A 24,906-nucleotide genomic window follows, 5' to 3' on the forward strand; every position below is an offset into this window, starting at 1 on the left:
CTCCTTCACCCGCCAGGCTGTCACCTCCCCGCTTCGTCACACCGGGCGCCACTGTTAAACTGCGGCCACGCGTGTGGCTCTCAGTGCTCCCAGCCCAGGGCTGCTGCACAGAAGACATGGCCCCAAAAGGCAAGAACACTACAGCTCCCCAATTCGGTGACAGCTGCCTCCGACACCTTGTCAGGGTGAAGCCCTCTACCCCCGCTCTGGCCGCAGGATGGACAGCAACCTCACTGATCCAGTACAGGAGGCGGTGCCAGCGGTGGTCAGTGCCAACGCCCTGCAAAAGAGGACAGCCACCCCAGTGCCATAAGAGGACGAATGATCTCCTCCATTCTGCCAGGGTAAGTCACTCTTCTCATCACTCTCAACTCACACACTCACAAACCCATCGCACATCCACAGGGCCCTCACTCACTGCCAGTTAAAGAGACATCACCATTCATACTCTCACACACACCGTCATTGTCCTCATCCTGTCCATGGGACCACTCACCACCCACACATGCCAGGCACACTTATCATCTGGCCTGGCAGGCGTCCTGCTTACACTCTCTCCATCTGTATTCATGCAGGACAAGCTGGTACACAACAAGAGGGAGAGGTTGCAGACTGGTGGAGGAACACCTGAAATCAAGATCCTCACGGATTTTGAAAACTGAGCCATCCAACTGGCCGGTGAGGATCTGGACCATTTCTGTGCTGACACTGAGGTCGGCGCTGCTCTACCAAGTGAGGAACCAGCAATGCAACATCCATCAGACAACCATGCTGTGAGTGATGTGTCCTGGTTCCCAGGTCCCTGCCATGCACTAATTACCTCCCCTTGCTTCTGCAGGGGTATCTAGTCAATGGAGTCCATGACCCAGAGCCTCCAGTCAAGCCCCAAAGAAACCTCTGAAGAGGAATCTGGCGGCACCCTCCGTGAAACCCCATCACAGCGCTCACCCTCACCCTCCACCAGCGCAGGGACACGCACCTCGGTGGGAACTAGTTCTAGAGTAACCCGGGGATCACAGTCTGGTGAGCACATCGCACTGTCTGATCCACAGCAGGTGAAGGCAGGGATCTCCCAGGTTTTTGGCACTTGGAGGATGCTGGAGGCCAGAAATCTGTTGAGTCTGAGACAGGTGAGGAGCCTCTGGACTCGGTCACGTCTCAGTTGCTGGAGCTGCAAAGGCAAGCTCGGGAACATCAGGAAGGGATGTCCGCTGCACTCCTCAGATTGCAAGGCATGATGGAGGAGTCCATCTGCCTTCACTCTGAGGTGATAGCGCCGGCAATGCCAACGCACCGAGGTCAACATTGGCAGATGGCGGCCGCCATGGAGACCTTGGTCCAGGACATCGGTCCTGCACTGCTGCGCGGGCTGAACTCTATCGCTGACACAGTGTGTACGCAAGAGGGGTGTTGGGCAGCTCGATCTCACTCCAGCTTCCCCTTCCCCTCAAGGAGTCAGCCAGGGGCCCCTGGGCACCCAACGGGAGGAGGATCAGCAGGTGCACACTCCGGGCCCCTCCACCCAGGTGACTCCAGGAGTGTCCGGCCCATCTGAACCTCCTCTTCCTGTGACCCCAGCAGCTCCAGCTCCACAGGCCAGGGAGGGTGCCACTGCCACACAGCAGGATCCCGAAAGCAGGCCGGGGACCACCAGGTCTCAGCCCTCCAGAAGATGCCTGCCAAGGTCATCACAGACAGGGCGTCACAGTCAGCAGGCTGCCTCCACCTCCGCTGTGGATGTCGGGGGAAACCAAGACAGCGGCAGGATTAGGATGATGTAGTTACACAGCCTGGGCATGGGTGCTAATCTCTTGTACTTAATGTTTACTATTGTAAATAAACTCCTAAGAATGTCTCCCTGCCTATGGCTCTGTTCTGATGAGCAGTGTTCGTGTCACTCAGATGTGCACAAGATAAAGGCAGGTGTCTCAGTCCAGGGCCTCTTCCCCATGCTATGTGCAGCCTTCAGTGATGGTCCGGCCTCACACTCCCTGGACACATTACTGATGCCTGCACCTCGGCAGTGCTGGTCATTGCTGCCAGAATGTAGTGGGCGGGCGGCACAGAGTTCCCTCATTCTCTCTGTGTGCTCTCAGCACCTTTGAGGTGGGGTTGGCCCCCATCTCTTCAGCATCTGTGACCGGTGACACTGTTCTCCTGAAGGGGTCAGGTACTGAAGGCTGACAAAGGATCAGTGGATTTAAAGCTGCATCCCCATGATTTCGCCTTGATCACAGAGCGCAAGCGAGCTGCCCTCAGCCAGACAGGAGTCAGACATTCTCGGAGGCTGTGTGAAGATCTATGGAGTGTCCTCACTGCATGTCGTCATCATCCTCCTGGAATCGAGTGACTATCAGGGCCTCCACTGCATCCCCATGACAGGAGCATTCTCACAGAGGGTATGTGCGCTGCCGTCAGCCCGACTGGAGTCAAATGTTCACAGATGCAATGTGAGAGTCTATGGGGTTTCCTCTCTGCATGTCGTCATCATCCTGCATGAATCTAGCAGTTATGAGGGCCTCCCCAGCACACCTGCCTCCTCTGGCCAGTGCGATGGCCTCATCGCCTTCATCGCCACGTTCGAGGACCTCCTCACCCTCATCCCCGCCGACGTCCTCCTCATCGGAGGAGACCTCCAGCTCCTGGCCATCTCCTCCTCAGCCAGCTCCTCTCCCCGTTGCAGCGCCAGGTTGTAAAGGGCGCAGCAGGTGACAACGATGTGTGACATCACCTGTGGACTATATTGGAGGCTCCACCAGACCGGTCCAGGCACCAGAACCTCATCTTCAGCATCCCGATGGTTTGCTCCACCAGGTTGCGAGTTGCAACATGAGCCTCATTAATACCGCAGTCTGAGGCCTCCGCACAGGTGTCATCAACCACGGCCTCTGTGGGTGGCCCTTGTCCCCAAGGAGTCAACTCTGCAGCCTCTGTGGACCCTGGAAGATGTCAGGGATCTGAGACCTGCTAAGGATGTAGGAGTCATGGATGCTCCCTGGGAGTTGTGCACAGGCCTGTAGGATGTGTTTGTGGTGGCCGCACATCAGTTGAACATTCAGCGAGTGAAAGCCCTTGAGGTTGATGTAGTTGACTGCTTGTTGCCATGGAGATTTGAGTGCAGTCGATGGCACCCTGCACCTGTGGGAAACCGGAGATCTGGGTGAATCCAATCGCTCTTGCATCCTGGCTTTCCTGGCCTCGGGCGAAATACGCAAAGTTATGTTGCCCTCGCAAAGATGGCATCTGTAACCTCATGGATGCATTTGTGGGTGGAGGCTTGTGATAACCCACAGAGGTCACCTGTGGAGCCCTGAAAGGAGCCACTGGCATAAAAATGGAGCATCACGGTCACTTTCACAGCCACTGGCAGTGGATGCCCTCCCTGTCCCCATGGCACCAAATCCTGCTGCATCTGGCAGATGTGACTGACCAGTTCCCTAGACATGCGCAGTCTTCGGGGACCTGGTTCTCAGTCATCTGCAGGAATGAAAGGTGATGTCTATATGCAACAAAAACAGAAAATGCTGGAAACACTCAGCAGGTCTGACAGCATCTGTGGAGAGAGAAACAGAGTTGACATTTCGAGTCCATATGGCTCTTCTTCAGATCTATGAGGAAGAGTCACACGGACTCAAAACATTAACTCTGTCTCTCTCTCCATGGATGCTGTCAGAGCTACTGAGCTTTTCCAGCATTTTCTTTTTTGTTTCCGATTCCCAGCATCCGCAGTATTTTTTAAAATCTTACTGATACTCGGGGTGTCGCTAGGTGCTGAACAGTGATGGCTCACTGTGGCTCTTTAGCAGCGTGCGCGGGAGCTCCAGCTGCTCCTCCCTCTGCACAGACAGGCACCTCAGTCGCTCTCTTTGCCATCGTCTCCGCTCTCGGTAAGCCACGAGGCACACAGCTAGCTCACCAGGCTCCATGATGTACACCTCCTGCAGAATGAAAGAGAGAGACACGTGGATGAGCTTGGGTGTTCTAAGAACCTCTCTTGGTTAAGTCTGAAGGGCCCTTAATGCATCCCAGGGAGTGCTGGTCACTACTTGGATGGCCAGAGTTTAGTGTGCTGCATGGCTACCTAAACCCCATCCACCTCCGCCCCACTCCATCTGACCGATTGGCAGCAGCTTTACCCACTGGACTGCAGGCTGTGCTCTCAGCTCAGGCACCGACATTCTCCTAACCCGCACTGCAAGGCTGCCCTGTTAGCTTGGACCATGGGGGAGACCGGTCCAAACTGGGATGATGACTTTGTAAGGGGCTGTGAGCGTCTCCACCAGTGACTGCGCCATGACCAGTTTTAGCAAGGAGATTGTACAATGTGCCCAGTCATCAAACTGTTCTGCAGTTCACTAAAACGCTCATTAGTTTTCAGTCTGTGCCCGAGGGGTGAAAAGCTCTGGAGCACTTGGTGGCCCTTTCATGCCTCTGTGCTTCTTGAGTGGGCAGATAAGCTGGGAGCCCGACTCCACACATGTCAGTGTGGCTGCGTCTGAACTGTCTCAGCCGCAGGGGAACGGTCACTTTGTACAAGGTGTCCCCGAGGCATGGCCGCTTCCCTCGCCCACTCCACCCCCACCCCCGCACATGCTTGTGCACCACCTTCAACCGCAGTGCAGCCCTCGCCCCCGCAAACTGACCTTGACCACAGGGTGACCAATGCCCCCCCAAAAGCGCTTTGACCGCAGTGCAGCACTTGCCCCCACCCAACTCGCCTTAACCGCAGGGCACCCCTTGAACCCCCCCCCACCCCTCCCAACCCCCCAAGCGGCTTCAATCTTGAAGTCCACCAAGTGTCCCTGGCGAGCGCTGCTCAGCATTACTGTGCACTCACCTCCGAGTTCCCTCAAAGTGCAGCAACCAGCTGCATGCCCTATCTATGCTGTTGTGACCATGCCAACGTGCCCGGACAATCCAGCTGGGGGGGGCGATGATTCCGGTGGGCTGGCCTTGTGATAATGATATGCAGATGTGTTACAAAGATCTTCCCGATGTCCAATGGCGGGGAACGCGGCCCCCCATTGACGGGCAGAGCGGGCAATCGCAAACTGGTTTCACGGCGCTGTAAAACTGGTTTTTGGCCTTCTCGCCATATTGACCGTTCATGCCACCGGACACACCCGACACTGGCGGGCACGGGAAAATTCCACCCTTTGACATCGAATCACACAAGGAGATAACAGGAGACGATCGAATGCTTGGTCAAAGAGGTGGGTTTGAGCTTTTCAAATAAAGAGAGATAAGAGGAAGGGAATTCCAGAACTTTGGACCCAGGCAGCTGAAGGCACGGCCACCACCAGTGGCGGGATGATTAAAGTTGGCGATGCGCAAGAGGCCAGGACCGGAGGAACGCAGAAATCCCGGAGGTTACAGGGATAGGAAGTGGAAAGGAAATGGAGGGATTTTGAGAAAACTTGGGTGAGATTTTCAAAATCAAGGCGTTGCTAACCTTCCCTGCTAAGTTTAACTCCTCAGGTCAGTTTATTATTACCTTAAAAGCGGTTGCGAAAAAAAATCTACTGCACTTGCATCTTTACTGAAGATAAATTTGGATGAAGATAGATTGAATCTGAGGTAATTTAGTGGGCTAACATCTCGCATGTAATGAACGCTGCTTGTGCAGTGGTAAGTGCTGTTGACACATCTGTTCCCAATGACGTGTGTGTGTCACTCATCCACTGTTTCTGCTTTGGTTGTGTTGGTATCACAGACACATATCCGTATTCTGCCACCATTATTTTGTGAACATGGTTAACAATGTGATAGTGACCAGATAATCTGTTTTTGTGGTGTTAATTGAGGGGTTAATATTGGCCCAGAGCGGCAGGGAGAACTCCCCTGCCCTTCTTTGGGATAGTGCCATGGGATCTTTTACGCCCACCCAAGCAGGCAGGTGGGGCCTCGTTTTCATGTCTCATCGGAAAGACAGTGCCTCTGATAGTGCAGCATTCCCTCAGTACTGAGGTGGAGGGTCAGCCTTGATTTTTTTAAAGTCCTGGAGTGGGACTTGAACCTGAAGTCTAGTGTGCATGCTACCCACTGCACCACAGCGGGTATCTCTGGTGCTAGGATTATCTATCAGTTGATGGGGGGCCTGAATGTTCTCAGGGGCTCAGTAAGGATGATTCTGCTACTGATCCGGAGATTTTTCTTCACTGTTTTCCAGATTCCTCCCAACTTACCTTGTTCAGTCACTTTGCAACCAGGACCTGAAGACACAGGAAAGGTACCACTCCCATCCTCACTGCCACTTGCTTCTTTCTTTTATCCTCTTTCTTTATCCTCTCTTTTCCTCCTTGTCCCTTTAGTACTCTCTTCCCTTCTTTCATTCTCTCTCTCCCTCTCCCTGTTTCTCTCCTCTCTCTTTAGCATTCTCTCCCACTCACTGCCTTACCCTATTTCATTAGTTCCTTTTGTTCAAGATCTTTGTCACAGTATTGAACAGAAGATATTCACTGGGTAATTCAGCAACACTTCAGCACCTCCTCCGAACATCTCTCAATCTCAGCCACCCACCCTCTCCCAATATCCCTCAGTCCCACCTACCCTCTCCCAATATCCCTCAGTCCCACCCGCCCTCTCCCAATATCCCTCAGTCCCACCCGCCCTCTCCCAACATCCCTCAGTCCCACCCACCCTCTTCCAATATCCCTCAGTCCCACCCGCCCTCTCCCAACATCCCTCAGTCCCACCCACCCTCTTCCAATATCCCTCAGTACCACCCACCCTCTCCCAATATCCTTCAGTCCCACCCGCCCTTTCCCAATATCCTTTAGTCCCACCCACCCTCTCCCAATATCCCTCAGTCCCACCCACCCTCTCCCAATATCCCTCAGTCCTACCCACCCACTCCCAATATCCCTCAGTCCCACCCGCCCTCTCCCAATATCCCTCAGTCCCACTCGCCCTTTCCCAATATCCTTCAGTCCCACCCACCCTCTCCCAACATCCCTCAGTCCCAACCACCCTCTCCCAATATCCCTCAGTCCCACTCGCCCTTTCCCAATATCCTTGTCCCACCCACCCTCACCCAATATCCCTCAGCCCCACCCACCCTCTCCCAATATCCCTCAGTCCCACCCGCCCTCTCCCAATATCCCTCAGTCCCACCCGCCCGCTCCCAATATCCCTCAGTCCCACCCGCCCTCTCCTGCTCGAGTACAAAGGGAACAGAGTACAAAAGCAGGGAAGTTACACTGAACCTTTATAAAGCTCTGGTGAGGCCACAACTAGATTATTGTGTCCAGGTCTGGTCACCAAGCTTGAGGCAGGATGTGAGGGTCCCTGAGAGGGTGCGGAGGAGATTTACCAGATCGGTTCCGGGGACGAGGGGGTTTTAGCGACAGGGTTAGGCTGGAGAAGCTGGGGTTGTTCCCCTTGGAGCAAAGGAGGTTGAGGGGAGATTTGATAGAGGGGGACAAGATGATGACAGGTTTAGATAAGATAGACAAAGAAAAACTGTTCCCATTCGATGATGGTAAAAGGACGAGGGGGACTGAGATTTAAAGTTTTGGGCAAGAGATACAGGGGGAATGTGAGGAAATACTGTTTTAAACAGCAATTGGTAATGATCTGGAACCCGCTGCCCACCAGGTTGATGGAAGCGGAGATGATGAACGATTTTAAAAGGAAATTGGATGGACACTTGAAAGAAGTAAGCCTGCAGGGATACGGGGATAGAGCAGGGGGAATGGGACTGACTAGATTGCTCCACAGAGAGCCAACATGGAGTTGATGGGCCTAATGGCCTCCTCCTGCACTGTAAATGACTCCAAGACCCCCAGACCCAGTTTCTCCCCATTTCCCACAATCCCACCTCCCCACCCTCTCCCATATCCTTTAATCCCACCTTCATAAATGCAAAGCTTCTCTCTGCTGGGATGAAGTGTCTCAGCCTGTTCAGTCTTTTCTGATTGTTATAAGCACTCTCAGCTCTGCTTATTCTCCTTGTTAATCTTTTTGCACCTTCTCCAGTGCATTTTTAAAAATTTGTTCTTGGGATATGGGCATCGCTGGCTGGGCCAGCATTTATTGCCCAGCCCTAATTGCCCTTGAGAAGGTGGTGGTGAGCTGCCTTCTTGAACCGCTGCAGTCCATGTGGTGTCGGTACACCCACAGTGCTGTTAGGAAGGGAGTTCCAGGATTTTGACCCAGCGACAGTGAAGGAACGGAGATATATTTCCAAGTCAGGATGGTGAGTGACTTGGAGAGGAACTTCCATGTTGTGATGTTCCCATCTATCTTCTGCCCTTGTCCTTCTAAATGGTAGTGGTTGTGGGTTTGGAAGGTGCTGTCTAAGGAGCCTTGGTGAATTCTTGGAGTGCATCTTGTAGATGGTACACACTGCTGCCACTGTGCGTCGGTGGTGGAGAGAGTGAACGTTTGTGGATGGGGTGCCAATCAAGCAGGATGCTTTGTCCTGGATGGTGTCAAGCTTTTTGAGTGTTGTGGGAGCTGCACTCATCCAGGCAAGTGGAGAATATTCTATCACACTCCTGACTTATGCCTTGTAGATGGTGGACAGGCTTTGGGGAGTCAGGAGGTGAGTTCCTCGTTGCAGGATTCACAGCCTCTGACCTGTTCTTGTAGCCACAGTATTTATATGACTAGTCCAGTTTAGTTTCTGGCCAATGGATGTTGATCATGGGATTCAGTGATGGTAATGCTATTGAATGCCAAGGGGCGATGGTCGGATTCTCTCTTATTGGAGATGGTCAATGCCTGGCACTTGTGTGGTGTGAATGTTACTTGCCATTTGCCAGCCCAAGCCTGGATATTGTCCAGGTCTTGCTGCATTTGGACATGGACTGCTTCAGTATCTGAGGAGTCACAAATGGTGCTGAACATTGTGCAATCATCAGCGAACATCCCCACTTCTGACCTTATGATGGAAGGAAGGTCATTGATGAAGCAGCTGAAGATGGTTGGGCTGAGGACACTAACCTGAGGAACTCCTGCAGCGATGTCCTGGAACTGAGATGACTGACCTCCAACAGCCACAATCATCTTCCTTTGTGCTAGGTATGACTCTAACCAGAAAGTTTTCCCCCTGATTCCCATTGACTCCAGTTTTGCTAGGGCTCCTTGATGCCACACTCGGTCCAATGCTGCCTTGATGTCAAGGGCAGTCACTCTCATCTAACCTCACCTCGGGAGTTCAGACCTTTTGTCCATGTTTGAACCAAGGCTGTAATGAGGTCAGGAGCTGAGTGACACTGGCGGAACCCAAACTAGGCGTCAGTCAGCTGGTTATTGCTAAGCAAGTGCTGCTTGATAGCCCTGTTGATGACCCCTTCCATTACTTTACTGGTGGTGGAGAGTAGACTGATGGGGCGGTAATTGGCCGAGTTGGATTTGCCCTGCTTTTTGTGTACGGTACATACCTGGGCAATTTTCCACATAGCTGGGTAGATGCCAGTGTTGTAGCTGTACTGGAACAGCTTGGCTAAGGGTGCAGCAAGTTCTGGAGCACAAGACTTCAGTAATATCTTCATCCCTTTTTTCAAAATTCACTTTTATTTTTTATCCACTTACTTTTATTTTTATTTATCTTCATTTTTATTCATTTATTAATTGTTTTATCCTCCTTTTTATCCCTTTTTCTATCCTTTTTCCCCAACCACTGCCCAGTCCCCCACCCCACCCCCAAAAGCGCCATCTGTTGTTCCTTGTTGTTCTTTCACAGCGTGCTGACCCTTGTTCCGCTATTAACACATTCTGCTTTCTTACCTTTTTGCCACTATCGGCACCTCCTTTAGCCCTCACCATTGTCATTAACACCCCCTTTGCCTTGTGTCCATGACATCTTTGTTAATCTCTCCCTAACCTATCGCTGACCATCTATCCAGCTTCACCTGCTCCAACCCCCTTAATTAATATAAATTCCATTACATTTCTACCTCTCTGTAGCTCTGAAGACGAGTCCACACAGACTCGAAATGTCAACTCTGATTCTCTCTCCACTGACGCTGTCAGACCTGCTGAGTTTTTCCAGCATTTTCTGCTTTTGTTTCAGCATAACTTCTCCGTTCTGTACTCAATATCCCTCTTTACGCTTTGCTAACCACCACGTCCCGCCACCTCCAAAGATTGACGCACACGAACCCCCCCAGGTCCCTCTCTGTCCCTGTGCACTCTTCGGAATGGCGGACTGAATTTTATCAGCGGAGTTGGGTCACCGACGTTACGGTGAAAGTTTGGCCCCGAGCCTGCTCCTGCCGACGGTGGGACCTGCTCGGCAATCGTAACCCCACCCCCCGGCGCCATCCTAATAGGTCACCCGTGGGCCTGCCGTCCAATGACCATGCTGTCAGCCCAATCGCTGGGCCAGTAACTCTGAAGCCTCAGTAGCGCCACCAGGAGAGCTGGTCACTGCAGAGGAGTGCAGGAGGCCTTGGGGGTGGGGGGGTGGGTGGTGGAGGGTGGTCACGGACAGGTAAGTGAAAGAAAAATTAAAAATTCAGGGGGCCGAGGGCCAAAGGTCAGTGGGGCAGTGGGGTGGGTGGGGGGTGGGGGGGAAAGGGGTTGCTGCCTCCCCTCTTCCCAGCCTTCCCTTGGCCCACTCCACCACCCCTCCCCCGGCACTGGGAGGCCGCCTCAGTCTTGCTGCCGGCCAGCCCACAGGGAAGGGAAGTTATCCCGGCATCGGTAAAATGACCGTTAATGGGGCCCTCATTTACATATGCAAATCGGTTAGCCACCCCTTTGGAGAGGGCGGCCTGTTTTATTGGTCATTCCTCACTTCCCACCCTTTGACCTTGAGAGCCGGTAGAATTCAGCCCCCACGTCATTGGCCAGGACCTCGCGGAGGGCGACGGGTGTCCATCAGGTGTCGGCTGGAGAGCTGGCGAGACCCCCTCGTCGCCTCCTCTTGGGGAGGCCCTCTGCATCCCTGCGCCACTCAGGCGCTTGACAGGCCTGGCAGCGGGCCCCTCCGCCAGGGATCAAGAAACCCGGGAGCGGGTACCCCACCCGCCGAGAGCTGCCAGCCAATAAGAGGCCAGCAGATTTCCCGTGCTCAGCAGCGCCACTGGGGGAGGCGGTGGCCACGGTCGGTATGACACCAGGCCAGGGCCACAGATCGAGGACTAACCCAACACAGCTGAATGATGGCGGGAGGAGGGTTGCGGGATTTGGCGGGGTGGGGGGGGAATTTGCGCTGGAGGGGGCGTGATGGTTGGGGGGGGTGGGGTGAGCAGCAAGGACAGAGCGATGACTCCCAGCGGGCCCCCCCCCCACCACCTTTCCCGATGTTGGGCTCTTAGTGCCTTCGAACAAGAGCCCCCTCCACTCAGGACCCCTCAAGCTAACAGGCCAGGCTTTGCTCTTCATACTCCCCACATGGCGAACCCCCTGCCCGTCACTGGGCTAACACCAGCGGCGGAGGGATGAGACCCTTGAGTGGGCATTAATTGGCTCTTAAGCGCCTCAGTTGGCAGCGGGAAGGTTATCCATGGGTCTTCCAGACACTGGCTTAATCAGGACGGAGTCCTGAAGGTGGTGGGATCCCCATCCCCCGCCCACCCATCGGCTCAAATGTCCCACTGCCACCAACCTCGCCACGGGGGGAGGGACACGCGCTTCTGCCCCCATTAAGTCTATCCCTGTCCCTTCTGTCAAAATGCATCGCCCCACACCTCTCGATATTAAACTCCATGTAAATGATGAGCAGCAGGTAGTCCGGGCACCAGTTCACGGCCTCTTTACAAAGGAGTCAGCCCTTGCCCTGACTGGGGGAAAATGGAGCCTCTCGTTGCCCCAGACCAGCAGACCACCCGTCGCCTTCTGTTTGAGCGCAGCTTCCATTTGCTGATAGTGACTGGGGCTCTTCCTCTTTATCTTCACAAAGGCGTGTGGTGTGGACTTTGAGGTAAAAACCTATTGCGCCGAGAACATGGAAGAGAAAATCCATAAAAGGTGAAGCCCTTTACTCTTCATTAACTGTGGGAAATGAAATCGGGGTGGCTGGGGGGGTTTGCGGGGTGCTGGGTGGGGGTGTTGGGGGAGTTTGGGGGGTGCTGGGTGGGGGTGTTGGGGGGGTTTGGGGGTGCTGGGTGGGGGTGTTGGGGGTGTTTTGGGGGTGCTGGGTGGGGGTGTTGGGGGGGTTGGGTGGGTGTTGCGTGGGGGTGTTGGGGGATTTGGGGGGTGCTGGGTGGGGGTGTGGGGGGGGTTTGGGGGGTGTTGGGTGGGGGTGTTGGGGGGATTTGGGGGGTGCTGGGTGGGGGTGTTGGGGGGTTTGGGGGGTGCTGGGTGGGGGTGTTGGGGGGGGTTTGGGGGGTGCTGGGTGGGGGTGTTGGGGGGCTTTGGGGGGTGTTGGGTGGGGGTGTTGGAATTTGGGGGGTGCTGGGTGGGGGTGTTGGGGGGGTTTGGGGGGTGCAGGGTGGGGGTGTGGGAGGGTTTGACGGGTGCTGGGAGGGGGTGTTGGGGGGGTTTGGGGGTGCTGGGTGGGGGTGTTGGGGGGGTTTTGGGGGTGCTGGGTGGGGATGTTGGGGGTGTTGGGGGGGTGTTGCGTGGTGGTGTTGGGGGGTTTGAGGGGTGTTGGGTGGGGGCATTGGTTGGGGTTGGAGAAACAAGTTGTCAAACAAGATGCCAATTGGCTCCCATTCATTTTCCCACCTAGCAACTGGAGTTCAAAATGATCCCCACACTGTGGGAAACGGTGCCATTGTGAATGGGCAGGAGAGAGATTCCACAGGGATCCACTCTCCTCAGTACCATTTACACAGAACCTTACAATGCAGAAGAAAACCATTCGGCCCATTGTGCCCTTGCTATCCAATTAATCCCACTGCCCTCTGCCTTTCACCATAACTCTGAAAATTCATCCTCTTCAAGCCCACGTTAAATGACCTTTTGAAAGTCCCTATGGGATCTAATTCTACCAGCCTTTTGGATAGTGGGTTCCAGACCTTGACAACTCTCTGAAAAAAATTTCTCCTCATCTCCCCTCAGGTTTCTTTACCAATTATTTTATACCTGTTACCAGCCCAGTTACCAGTGCAAACATTTTCTCCTTACTTATTCGATCAAAACCCCTCATAATATTGAACATCTCTATTAAAACTCCCTTTAACCTTCTCTGCTCTAAGGAGAACAATCCCAGCTTCTCCAGTCTCTCCACCTTAACTGAAGCCCCTTATCCTTGGTATCATTTGAGTAAATCTCCTCCGCATCCTCTCCAAGGCCTTGACATCCTTCCTAAAATGTGGTGCCCAAAACTGGGCACGGAACTCCAGCTTAGGCCTAACCTGTGATTTGAAGCAGTTTAAGGACGTAAGAAATAGGAGCAGGAGTAGGCCATTCAGCCCATTCAATAAGATCATGGCTGATTTGATGTGGCCTTAACTCCGCTTTCCTGCCTGGTCCCACATAGCCCTTGACTTTTAATTGCCAATCAAAAATATGCCTAACTCAGCCTTGAACATATTCAATGGCCCAGCCTCCACTGCTCTCTGGGGAAGAGAATTCCTAACACTACCGGCCCTCTGGGAGAAGAAATTCCTCCTCATCAATCCTGGGATCAGGGGGTTAACTTATGAGCAAAGGCTAGACATGTTGGGCCTGTATCCGTTGGAGCTTAGAAGAATGTGAGGTGACCTTTTGAAATATTTACGATCCTGAGGACTCTTGACAGGTTGGATGCTGAATGGATGTTTCCCCTTGTGGAAGAGACCAGAACTAGGAGAGACAGTTTAAAAATAAGCGGTCTCCCATTTAAGATGGGGATGAGGAGGAATTTCTTCTCTCAGAGGGTTGTGAATCTTTGGTACTCTCCTCCCCAGGGAGCAGTGCAGGCAGGGTCATTGAATATTTTTAAGGCAGGGATAGATAGATTCTTGGCTAACGAGGGAGTCAAAGGTTATCGGGGTTAGGTGGGAATGTGGATTGGAGGTTACAATTAGATCAGCCATGATCTAATGGAATGGTGGAGCAGGCTCAAAGGGCTGAAAGGCCTACTGCTGCTCCTACTTCATATGTTCGTATGTTCATCTCCGTTAGCATGACCTTGCTTAAATATTGAATGTGTCAGGCAAGGGAGGTGAGTCCAGAGAGTTCCCGAAAAAGGGAATATCCACCCCTCCTCTGTCCTGCAAAAACACCTTCCTCCAAATTATCGCTCGTTCTCTCCTACGTTGGAGAGGAGGATTCTGCCCAATGCACTGGGGTAGTTCTGAGCTTCTGTTGGTTAACGTTGATTATATTAGGATGAGTCTTTTGACGAGCTTCATAACCTCTGCCGCAGGAACTCAGTGAGGCTGGTGATTCGTAAGGTACAGTACGCACCTGAGAAACCTGGTCCACAACCGATGGCTGAGACCACAAGACAGTTCCTGATGTCAGACAAACCCCTCCACCTGGAGGCATCACTGGATAAAGAGGTGAGAGTCTGCGGGGTAGATGAGTAGCACAGAGACGTCATGAGTCAGAAATAAAAAAGGACCACTTAGCGTAGGCAGTCTGCTTTCTGACACTGTCTCAGGAAATTCACTCCAAAGTCTGCTTATATTAGCTCCCAGGCATCTGTTATTCTATACATAAACCCTCCACAAAACCCTTAATTAGATTCCAGTCCACAACTCGTTCCCGGGAATATGTTATTCCATATATAAACGCCCCCTGAACCTGTTGATTAGATTCCAGTCTGTAACTCACTCTTGGGTATCTGTCATTCTATAGAGCAATGTGGTTGACCCTTAACTGCCCTCTGAAATGGCCTAGCAAGCCACTCAGTTGTATCAGACCGTGATAAAGCCTCAAAAAAGGAACAAAACCAGATGGACCACCCGGCATTGACCTTGGCACCGGAAATAACAACGGCAAACTCGGCCCTGCAAAGTAACTAACATCTAGGGGCTTGTGCTAAAATTGGGAGAGCTGTCTCACAGACTAGTCAAGCAACAGCCTGACATAGTCATCCTCACGGAATCACACCTTACAGATAATGCCCCAGACTCCACCACCATCTCCACATAGTCGTTATGGAGATGGAGTCCCGCCTTCACATTGAGGATACCCTCCATCGTGTTGTGTGGCACTACCACTGTACTAAATGGGATAGATTTTGAACAGATCTTGCAACTGAAAACTGGGCATCCATGAGGTGCTGTGGGCCATCAGCAGCAGCAGAATTGTACTCGAACATAATCTGTAGCCTCATGGCCGGCATATACCCCACTCTACCATTACCATCAAGCCAGGGGATCAACCCTGGTTCAATGAAGAGTGCAGGAGGGCATGCCAGGAGCAGCACCAGGCATACCTAAAAATGAGGTGTCAACCTGGTGAACCTATAACACAGGACTACTTGTGTGCCAGACAGCATAAGCAGCAAGTGATAGACAGGGCTAAGCGACCCCACAACTAACGAATCAGATCTAAGCTCTGCAGTCCTGCCACATCCAGTTGTGAATGGTGGTGGACAATTAAACAACTCACTGGAGGAGGAGGCTCCACAAACATCCCCATCCTCAATGATGGAGGAGCCCAGCACATCAGTGCAAAAGATAAGGCTGAAGTATTTTCAACAATCTTCAGCCAGAAGTGCCAAGTGGATGAACCATCTCGGCCTCCTTCGGAGGTCCCCAGCATCACAGATGCCAGTCTTCAGCTAATTCGATTCACTCCACGTGATATTAAGAAACGGCTGAAGGCACTGGATACTGCAAAGGCTACTGGCCCTGACAATATTCCAGCAGTAGTACTGAAGACTTGCACTCCAGAACTTGCCACGCCCCTAGCCAGGCTGTTCCAGTACAGCTACAACACTCACATCTACCCAGCTATGTGGAAAATTGCCCAGGTATGTCCTGTACACAAAAAGCAGGACAAATCCAACCCGACCAATTACCGCCCCATCAGTCTACTCTCGATCAACAGTAAAGTAATGGAAGGGATCATCAACAGTGCTATCAAGCTGCACTTGCTTAGCAATAACTGGATCCCTGGCGCCCAGTTTGGGTTCCGCCAGGGTCACTCAGCTCCTGACCTTATTACAGTCTTGGTTCAAACATGGACAAAAGAGCTGAACTCCCGTGGTGAGGTGAGAGTGACTGCCCTTGACATCAAGGCAGCACTTGACCGAATGTGGCAGCAAGGAGCCCTAGCAAAACTGGAGTCAATGGGAATCAGGGGAAAAACTCTGGAGTCATACCTAGCACAAAGGAAGATGGCTGTGGTTGTTGGAGATCAGTCATCTCAGCTCCAGGACATCGCTGCAGGAGCTCCTCAGGGTAGTGTCCTAGGCCCAACCATCTTCAGCTGCTTCATCAATGACCTTCCTTCCATCATAAGGTCAGAAGTGGGGATGTTCGCTGATGATTGCACAATGTTCAGCAACTTTTGTGACTCCTCAGAAACTGAAGCAGTCCATGTCCAAATGCAGCAAGGCCTGGACAATGTCCAGGCTTGGGCTGACAAGTGGCAAGTAACATTTGCTTCATACAAGTGTCAGGCAATGACCATCCCCAACAAGAGAGAATCTAACAATCGTCCCTTGACATTCAATGGCATTACCATTGCTGAATCCCCCACTATCAACATCCTGGGGGTTACCATTGACCAGAAACTGAACTGGAGTAGCCATATAAATACTGTGGCTACAAGAGCAGGTCAGAGGCTGGGAATCCTGTGACGAGCAACTCATCTCATGACTCCCCAAAGCATGTCCGCCATCTACAGGTGTGATGGAATACTCCCCACTTGCCTGGATGAGTGCAGATCCCACAACATTCAAGAAGCTTGACACCATCCATGACAAAGCAGCCTGCTAGATTGGCACCTCATCCTCAAACATTCACTCCCTCCACCACTGACACACAGTGGCAGCAGTGTGTACCATCTACAAGATGCACTGCAGGAACTCACCAAGGCTCCTTAGACAGCACCTTCCAAACCCACGACCACTACCATCTAGAAGAACAAAGGCATCAGAAACATGGGAACACCACCACCTGGAAGTTCCCCTCCAAGTCAGTTACCATCCTGACTTGGAAATATATCGCCGTTCCTTCATTGTCGCTGGGTCAAAATCCTGGAACTCCCTCCCTAACAGCACTGTGGGTGTGCCTACACTACATGGACTTCAGCGATTCAAGAAGACAGCTCACCACCACCTTCTCAAGGGCAACTAGGGATGGGCAATAAATGTTGACTCAGCCAGCGAAGCCCACATCCCGTGAATGAATAAAAAAAAAGAAAAAATATATAAACCCCCAGAAACCCCATGATTAGATTCCAACCTGTAACTCACTCCCATGCATCTGTTATTTTATATATAAACCCCCCTGAACCCCTCGATTAGATTCCAGCCTGTAACTCACTCCTGGGTATCTGTCATTCTATATATAAACCCCCCTGAACCCCTCGATTAGATTCCAGTCTGTAACTCACTCCTGGGTATCTGTCATTCTGTATATAAACCACCCATACATACATACATAAGACACACACACACACAAACACACAAAATATGGATTTTAAGGGTCAGATAAAACAGTTCAATTGCATCAAAGTTCAGGGTTAGATAGATTGACTTGGATTGCTTTCTTCCAAATTCCTTGCATGTTGTTGTGGCTGACACAAAGTGGTCTCCGAGCACTTACAGTTTGTGGTTCTCTGGTTGAAACTTGCTTTTAATGTCTCTACTAGTGATTTTTCACCTTTTCCCCCTGACAGCGGTTTCTCAAAGAAAGTAGGATGCAGCGATGCGAGGAATAGCCAACTCGCTACTAGAGCAGGATTACAGAAGTCTTCCAAAAACAAAGGAGGGAGAGATTTCAGGTCTTTTAAACTGCAGCCATGGTAGTTTTTAAAGCCAGAGTCCAAACTTAAAGCCACAGTCCAAAAAATAAAAATATGTTCTTTACAATATATAAACCCCCCTGAGCCCCTCGATTAGATTCCAGCCTGTAACTCACTCCCGGGTATGTGTTATTCTATATATAAACCCCCTGAACATCTCGATTAGATTCCAGCCTGTAACTCACTACCGGGTATGTGTTATTCCATATATAAACCCCCCTGAACCCCTCGATTAGATTCCAGTCTGTAACTCACTCCTGGCTATGTGTTATTCTATATATAAACCCCCCTGAACCCCTCGATTAGATTCCAGCCTGTAACTCACTCCCGGGTATGTGTTATTCTATATATAAACCCCCTGAACATCTCAATTAGATTCCAGCCTGTAACTCACTACCGGGTATGTGTTATTCCATATATAAACCCCCCTGAACCCCTCGATTAGATTCCAGCCTGTAACTCACTACCGGGCATGTGTTATTCCATATATAAACCCCCCTGAACCCCTCGATTAGATTCCAGCCTGTAACTCACTACCGGGTATGTGTTATTCCATATATAAACCCCCCTGAACCCCTCGATTAGATTCCAGCCTGTAACTCACTCCTGGCTATGTGTTATTCTATATATAAACCACCCCGAACCCCTCGATTAGATTCCAGCCTGTAACTCAGTCCCGGGTGTGTGTTATTCTATATATAAAACCCCCCAAACCCCTCGATTAGGTTCCAGCCTATAGCTCAGTCCTGGGTATGTGTTATTCTATATATAAACCCCCTGAACATCTCGATTAGATTCCAGTGTGTAACTCACTCCCGGGTGTGTGTTATTCTATATATAAACCCCCTGAACATCTCGATTAGATTCCAGCCTGTAACTCAGTCCCAGGTATGTGTTATTTGGCGTAGTGCGAGTTTTAAGCTGTATTCTCTCACTGTGTGAGTTCCATGTTAGACCATAAGACATAGGAGCAGAAATTAGGCCATTGGGCCCATCAAGTCTGCTCCGCCATTCAATCATCGCTAATAAGTTTCTCAACCCCATTCTCCCGCCTTCGCCCTGTAACCTTTGATCCCCTTGTTATTCTATATATAAACTTTGTTCATTTGAATGACAAAGGCAGGAAGAGTGGGCGAACTGTGGTTGTGAATTGTGTGAACAGTAAACCCTGGCGTGTATCTCACTCATGAATGGAACTATGAAATAACTAAAACAAAAACAGAATTACCTGGAAAAACTCAGCAAGTCTGGCAGCATCAGCGGAGAAGAAATCAGTTAACGTTTCGAGCCTTCATGGCCCTTCGGCAGAACTGGAGCATAGTTAGGAGAAGGGAGAAATATAAATTGGTTTAAGGTGGGTGGGGGGGGGGTGGGGTTGGGGGGTGGGGGGGGGGTGGAGAGACACATTGAGGGTGTGGTGTGGTGATTGTGGAGATGAGCAGATAATCAAAAGATGTCACAGACAAAAGGGTCAAAGAGGTGTTGAAGGTGGTGGTATTTGTCTGAGAAAAGTGCTAATTAAGAATGGAAGACAGGATATTCAAAGTACAGCTCTAGTGGGGGTGGGGTGGAAAGACTAAAGGTTTTAGTTTTAGATTTAAAAATAATGGAAATAGGTGGGGAAAGAAGAATCTATATAAATTATTGAAAAAAAAAAGCAGCGGGGGGGGGAAGAAACAGGGTGGGGATGGGGGGAGGGGGAGTTTAAGATCTAAAGTTGTTGAATTCAATATTCAGCCCGGAGGGCTGTAAAGTGCCTAGTCGGAAGATGAGGTGCTGTTCCTCCAGTTTGTGTTGGGCTTCACTGGAACAATGCAGCAAGCCAAGGACAGACATGTTGGCAAGAGAACAGGGTGGAGTGTTAAAATGGCAAGCGACAGGGAGGTTTGGGTCTTTCTTGCGGACAGACCGCAGGTGTTCCAAACAGTCGCCCAGTTTGCGTTTGGTCTCTCCAATGTAGAGGAGACCGCATTGGGAGCAACGAATGCAGTAGACTAAGTTAGGGGAAATGCAAGTGAAATGCTGCTTCACTTGAAAGGAGTGTTTGGGCCCTTGGACGGTGAGGAGAGAGGAAGTGAAGGGGCAGGTGTTGCATCTTCTGCGTGGCAACTGCTGGAACGCAGCGAATGCCCTTTGACACCGAGGGCCTTGCCGGCTGATCCGGGCGACTCCCTATCCTGGAGGGTCCTGCGTTTTGAAACTTGTGAACTCTTTGCCGTTCCAGATTTATTATCACGGGGAAGCAATAAATGTCAATGTTCACGTGACCAACAACACCAACAAGACCGTCAAGAAGCTAAAGATTGCAGGTAGGTGACCCCTGAGAAATGCCTCAGCTCCCTTGGCTCTCAAGATTCCCACAGGAGTTGGATTATTTTACTGAAGTGTTAACAGGCCAGGTGCACCGCATCAGGATGTGTTACTGATGGAACCAGGACTGCGTTCTTGACACAGACTTGCTGCGAAACTAAGATTACCATTTTGGATATACGACCAGGGCTTAGGGTAAAGGGCGATGGTTATCACCGAAAAGAGTGACGTGCGGCTGAAGCTTTCCATCTTGGGGTCGTCAGGACAAATGCAAGAATGCCAAATTTCAAACCATCACAACGCTTTACACTACAGGAGATAAGGGTGCTGATTTCCTGTGATCGTTTTAAAATTTGCCATTCTTGCATTTGTCCAGGTGAGCGCAAGGCTCAAAGCGTCGACAGCATTCCGCCCTTCTCAGCAACGGGCAGGTGATGATTAATTTGTAAGGCGTCAATAATTTAAGGAGGCCACAGTTGTAGGCTAAAGATGGGGTTCAGCTGTGAGCCCTTCCTCTACGTTACAACAATGCGCCAGCACTCGCAGCCTTGAAGTGCCACGCTAGGATTGAGAGACATCAGGAATGTTGTCAATCGATGCCTGCAGGGCGAGCGCCGAAAGTGAGGGCAAGCTCGAGAAAGACGGAAAGCGCAGGTCGGAAGGGATTGAGTCCACGAGCTGATGTCAGGTTGCTTGATTGCGCCAAATGCCCAGAGCTGCCACTTGACCTTTCGTTTCTCGAACATGCGCCTCTTGTTTTACAGTTCGTCAGTATGCAGACATTTGCCTGTTTAACACGGCCCAGTACAAGTGCCCTGTCGCCACGGCAGAAGCAGAGTGAGTAAAGCATTTCCAACCTTTGCAATCGTAGAATCCGTAAGAACTTACAGCACAGTAGGAGGCCATTTGGCCCATCATGCTTGTACTGGCTCTTTGAAAATGCAGCCATGCTTAGTCCAACACTCCCCCTCCCTCTGCTTTTAGTCTCCCACAAGTTCAGGGATATCTCCCTATTAAAATTATTTGTAGAATCTGCTTCTACTACCTTCACAGATCAAGCGTTCCAGATCCCGACAACTCAGCAAAAAACATTTCTCCGTGTTCAACGATTCGATTGTTCTGCGTTTGATCATGTGTATTTGGTAACTGATCTATGCTCACGGGGCTTGATTGGTTAAGCCTGTGTGTTGACTCAGAGCAAAGTAAACCAACACCACCGAAGCTACTAGAAGCTAAGCTGGGAGGGGTGGGGGTAGACATTTTAAAGCATAGTATAAAATTCTGTAAAATAAAGTTCCTGCACATTTAGAAACTAGCACCATCTCAGCCTTGCCCTGAGCAAAATCAAATATATAAAATACACAACACTCCTCATCTCCCCGCTAAATCTTTTGCCAATGATTTTAAATCTATGACCTCCTCTTATTGACCCACTCACCAGAGGAAAGAGCTTTTCCCTCTGTTCTATCAAACCTCACATATTCTTTGCAAACAGTCCGAACTTTTCCCCCTGTAACTGAAGCCCCTCATCCCTGGTAACCCTCCCCTGTTCCCTTTTTTAAGATCTTTGAATTTCCTTGGAGAGTGACACCCGGAGGAGTTTTTTTTAAATTCATTCATGGGATGTGGGAGTCGTTGGCCAGGCAGGCATTTATTGCCCATCCCTAACTGCCCTTGTTAGGGATCAACCACGTTGCTGTGGGTCTGGAGTCACGTGTAGGCCAGATAAGGAAAAGGTAAGGACGGCCGATTTCCTTCCCTAAAGGACATCAGTGAACCAGATGGGTTTTTACAACAATCGGTGATAGTTTCATGGTCGTCCTCAGACTTTTAATTCCAGATTTTTATTGAATTCAAATTCCACCATCTGCCATGGTGGGATTTGAACCCAAATCCCCAGAGCATTACCCTGGGTCTCTGGAGTACTAGTCCAGTGACAATACCACTCCACTGTCACCTCCCCTCACGAATTTCCCAAGATACTCTGACATCATTGCTAATCCTGTCCTAACTCTCACCAAGTGCTGTTCACCCATCACCCCGGTGCTCACTGGACAGACAATGGCTCTTGGTTAAGGAGTGCCTTGTTTTAACATTCTCATCCTCCTTTTCAAATCCCTCCGTGGCCTTGCCCCCTCCTCCCCCTCTCCCCTCCTCCCCCCTCCCCCTACCACCCTCACACCAATCTCTGTAACCTCCATCAGCCCCACAGCCCTCCTAGACCTCTGCGTTCCTCTAATGCCGGTCTCTTGTGTAATATAGTGCAGAATGTTAGACTAAGTCCCATAAAAGGCTAACTGTTATAGTCTGTGATGCCATAAAAGGGAGTGTCACATACTCATGTGACCTGAGAGTCTAGGAAAGAAACTTGTGTAAGGACATGATCTCATAACTGTAAATATGTTACATTAAGGTTAGAGTTTTTGCAGCTGGCCGTCTTCGGGAGTTATTGAAACTACTCCAACCCAACAACATAATAATATATAGTGGCATGTGGTAAAAGGATGGAACTAGACAAACCTCTATCTCTACCAGAGAGTTTTGAGAAAGTTGCAGACTTAAATCAGGCTGAAGTGTAGCCAAACTGGTACAGGAGATTTGCTTGATTTTGCACCACATGAGGTCTTGCAGCGAAGGCAGACTGTGAGCAGGTCAGTACACTTTTGTACTCAATGGGTGAGTGTGAGGATGACATTTTAGTTACCCTGGGGTTCAACAAGGGTAAAGCCACATCTGCCAAAGTCATTGGTGCATTGGAGACATATTTCAATCTCAGCAAGAACAGCATCTTGAAACATGTAGAATTCAATAAACATACCCAGAGACACAGGAAAAGTAAAGATGCATTTATTAGATGAAGCCTGTGGAGAATATAAAGAAAGTAGGAAGAAACTTAAGCAAGGAGTCAGGAGGGCTAAAAGGGGTCATGAAAAGTCACTGGCAACCAGGATTAAGGAAAATCCCAAGGCCTTTTATACATATGTAAAAAGCAAGAGGGTAGCCAGGGAAAGGGTAGGCCCACTCAGGGACAGAGGTGGGAATCTGTGTGTGGAGCCAGAAGAAATGGGAGAGATACTAAATGAATACTTCTCATCAGTATTCACCAAAGAGAAGGACTTAGTGGTCGATTTGTCTAGGGAAGAGTGTGTAGATAGCTTGGATCATGTTGAGATCAAAAAAGAGGTGTTAGTTGTCTTGAAGAATATTAAGGTGGATAAGTCCCCTGGGCCAGATGGGATATACCCCAGAGTACTGAGGGAGGCAGGTAGTAGATTGCTGGGGCCTTGACAGAAATCTTTGTATCCTCACTGGCTACGGGTAAGGTCCCAGAGGACTGGAGAATGGCTAATGTTGTTCCATTGTTTAAGAAGGGTAGCAGCGATAATCTAGGAAATTACAAGCCGGTGAGCCTTACGTCAGTGATAGGGAAATTATTGGAGAAGATTCTTCGTGACAGGATTTACTACCATTTTGAAGCAAATGGGCGTATTAGTGAGAGGCAGCATGGTTTGTGAAGGGGAGGTCGTGTCTCACTAACTTGATCGAGTTTTTCGAGGAAGTGACAAAGATGATCGACGATGGAAGGGCAGTGGATGTTATATACATGGATTTCAGTAAGGCCTTTGACAAGGTCCCTCATGGCAGACTGGTACAGAAGGTAAAGTCGCATGGGATCAGAGGTGAGCTGGCAAGATGGATACAGAATTGGCTTGGTCATAGAAGACAGGGGGTAGCAGTGGAAGGGTGCTTTTCTGAATGGAGAGCTGTGACTAGTGGAGTTCCGCAGGGATCAGTGCTGGGACCTTTGCTGTTTGTAGTATACATAAATGATTTGGAGGAAAATGTAACTGGGCTAATTAGTAAATTTGCAGACGACACTAAGGTTGGAGGAGTTGCAGATAGTGAAGAGGATTGTCAAAGGATACAACGGGATATAGACCGGTTGGAGACTTGGGCAGAGAAATGGCAGATGGAGTTTAATCCGGACAAATGCGAGGTAATGCATTTTGGAAGGTCTAATACAGGCAGGAATTATACAGTAAATGGCAGAACCCTTAAGTGCATTGACGGGCAGAGGGATCTGGGTGTACAGGTCCACAGGTCACTGAAAGTGGCAACGCAGGTGGATAAGGTAGTCAGGAAGGCATATGGCATGCTTGCCTTCATTGGCAGGGGTATTGAGTATAAAAGCTGGGAAGTCATGCTGCAGCTGTATAGAACCTTGGTTAGGCCACACTTGGAATATTGCGTGCAATTCTGATCACCACATTACCAGAAGGATATGGAGGCGTTGGAGAGGGTGCAGAGGAGGTTTACCAGGATGCTGCCTGGTCTGGAGGTTATTAGCTATGAGGAGAGGTTGGAGAAACTCAGATTGTTCTCACTAGAGCGACGGAGATTGAGGGGCGACTTGATAGAAGTTTACAAAATTTTGAGTGGCATGGACAGAGTAAATAGTCAGAAGCTTTTTCCCAGGGTGGAAGAGTCAATTACTAGGGGACATAGATTTAAGGTGAGAGGAGAAAACTATAGAGGAGATGTGCGAGGCAAGTTTTTTATGCAGAGGGTAGTGAGTGTCTGGAATTCGCTGCCAGAGGAGGTGATGGAAGCAGGTACGATAGTGGTGTTTAAAAGGCAGCTTGACAAGTACATGAATAGGATGGGAATAGAGGGATACGAACCCTGGAAGTGCAAAATGTTTTAGTTGACAGGCAATATGATCGGCGCAGGCTTGGAGGGCCAAAGGGCCTGTTCCTGTGCTGTACTTTTCTTTGTTCTTTGTTCTTTGTTCTT

The 24,906-nt window shown here is 50.4% G+C and overlaps 2 protein-coding genes across 3 annotated transcripts in view; both read left to right on the plus strand.

The window, feature by feature from the left end:
* Positions 1-24,906, plus strand: part of LOC144682565 (BTB/POZ domain-containing protein KCTD14-like) — a 1,380,231-nt gene that overhangs the window by 116,269 nt on the left and 1,239,056 nt on the right. The gene's annotated exons all lie outside the window — the stretch shown is intronic.
* The window catches only part of arrb1 (arrestin, beta 1), a 139,629-nt gene that overhangs the window by 97,089 nt on the left and 17,634 nt on the right, over positions 1-24,906 (plus strand). For both annotated transcript variants that reach the window (XM_078544987.1, XM_078544988.1), the window contains exons 6-10: positions 6,170-6,229; positions 11,852-11,919; positions 14,246-14,381; positions 20,027-20,111; positions 20,877-20,949. In XM_078544987.1, coding sequence (XP_078401113.1) covers positions 6,170-6,229; positions 11,852-11,919; positions 14,246-14,381; positions 20,027-20,111; positions 20,877-20,949 — 422 coding nt within the window. The remainder of the gene's footprint in view (positions 1-6,169; positions 6,230-11,851; positions 11,920-14,245; positions 14,382-20,026; positions 20,112-20,876; positions 20,950-24,906) is intronic.

The sequence above is a fragment of the Cetorhinus maximus genome, chromosome 7 (assembly GCF_964194155.1).
Source record: "Cetorhinus maximus chromosome 7, sCetMax3.hap1.1, whole genome shotgun sequence".
Classification (NCBI taxonomy): Eukaryota; Metazoa; Chordata; class Chondrichthyes; order Lamniformes; family Cetorhinidae; genus Cetorhinus; species Cetorhinus maximus.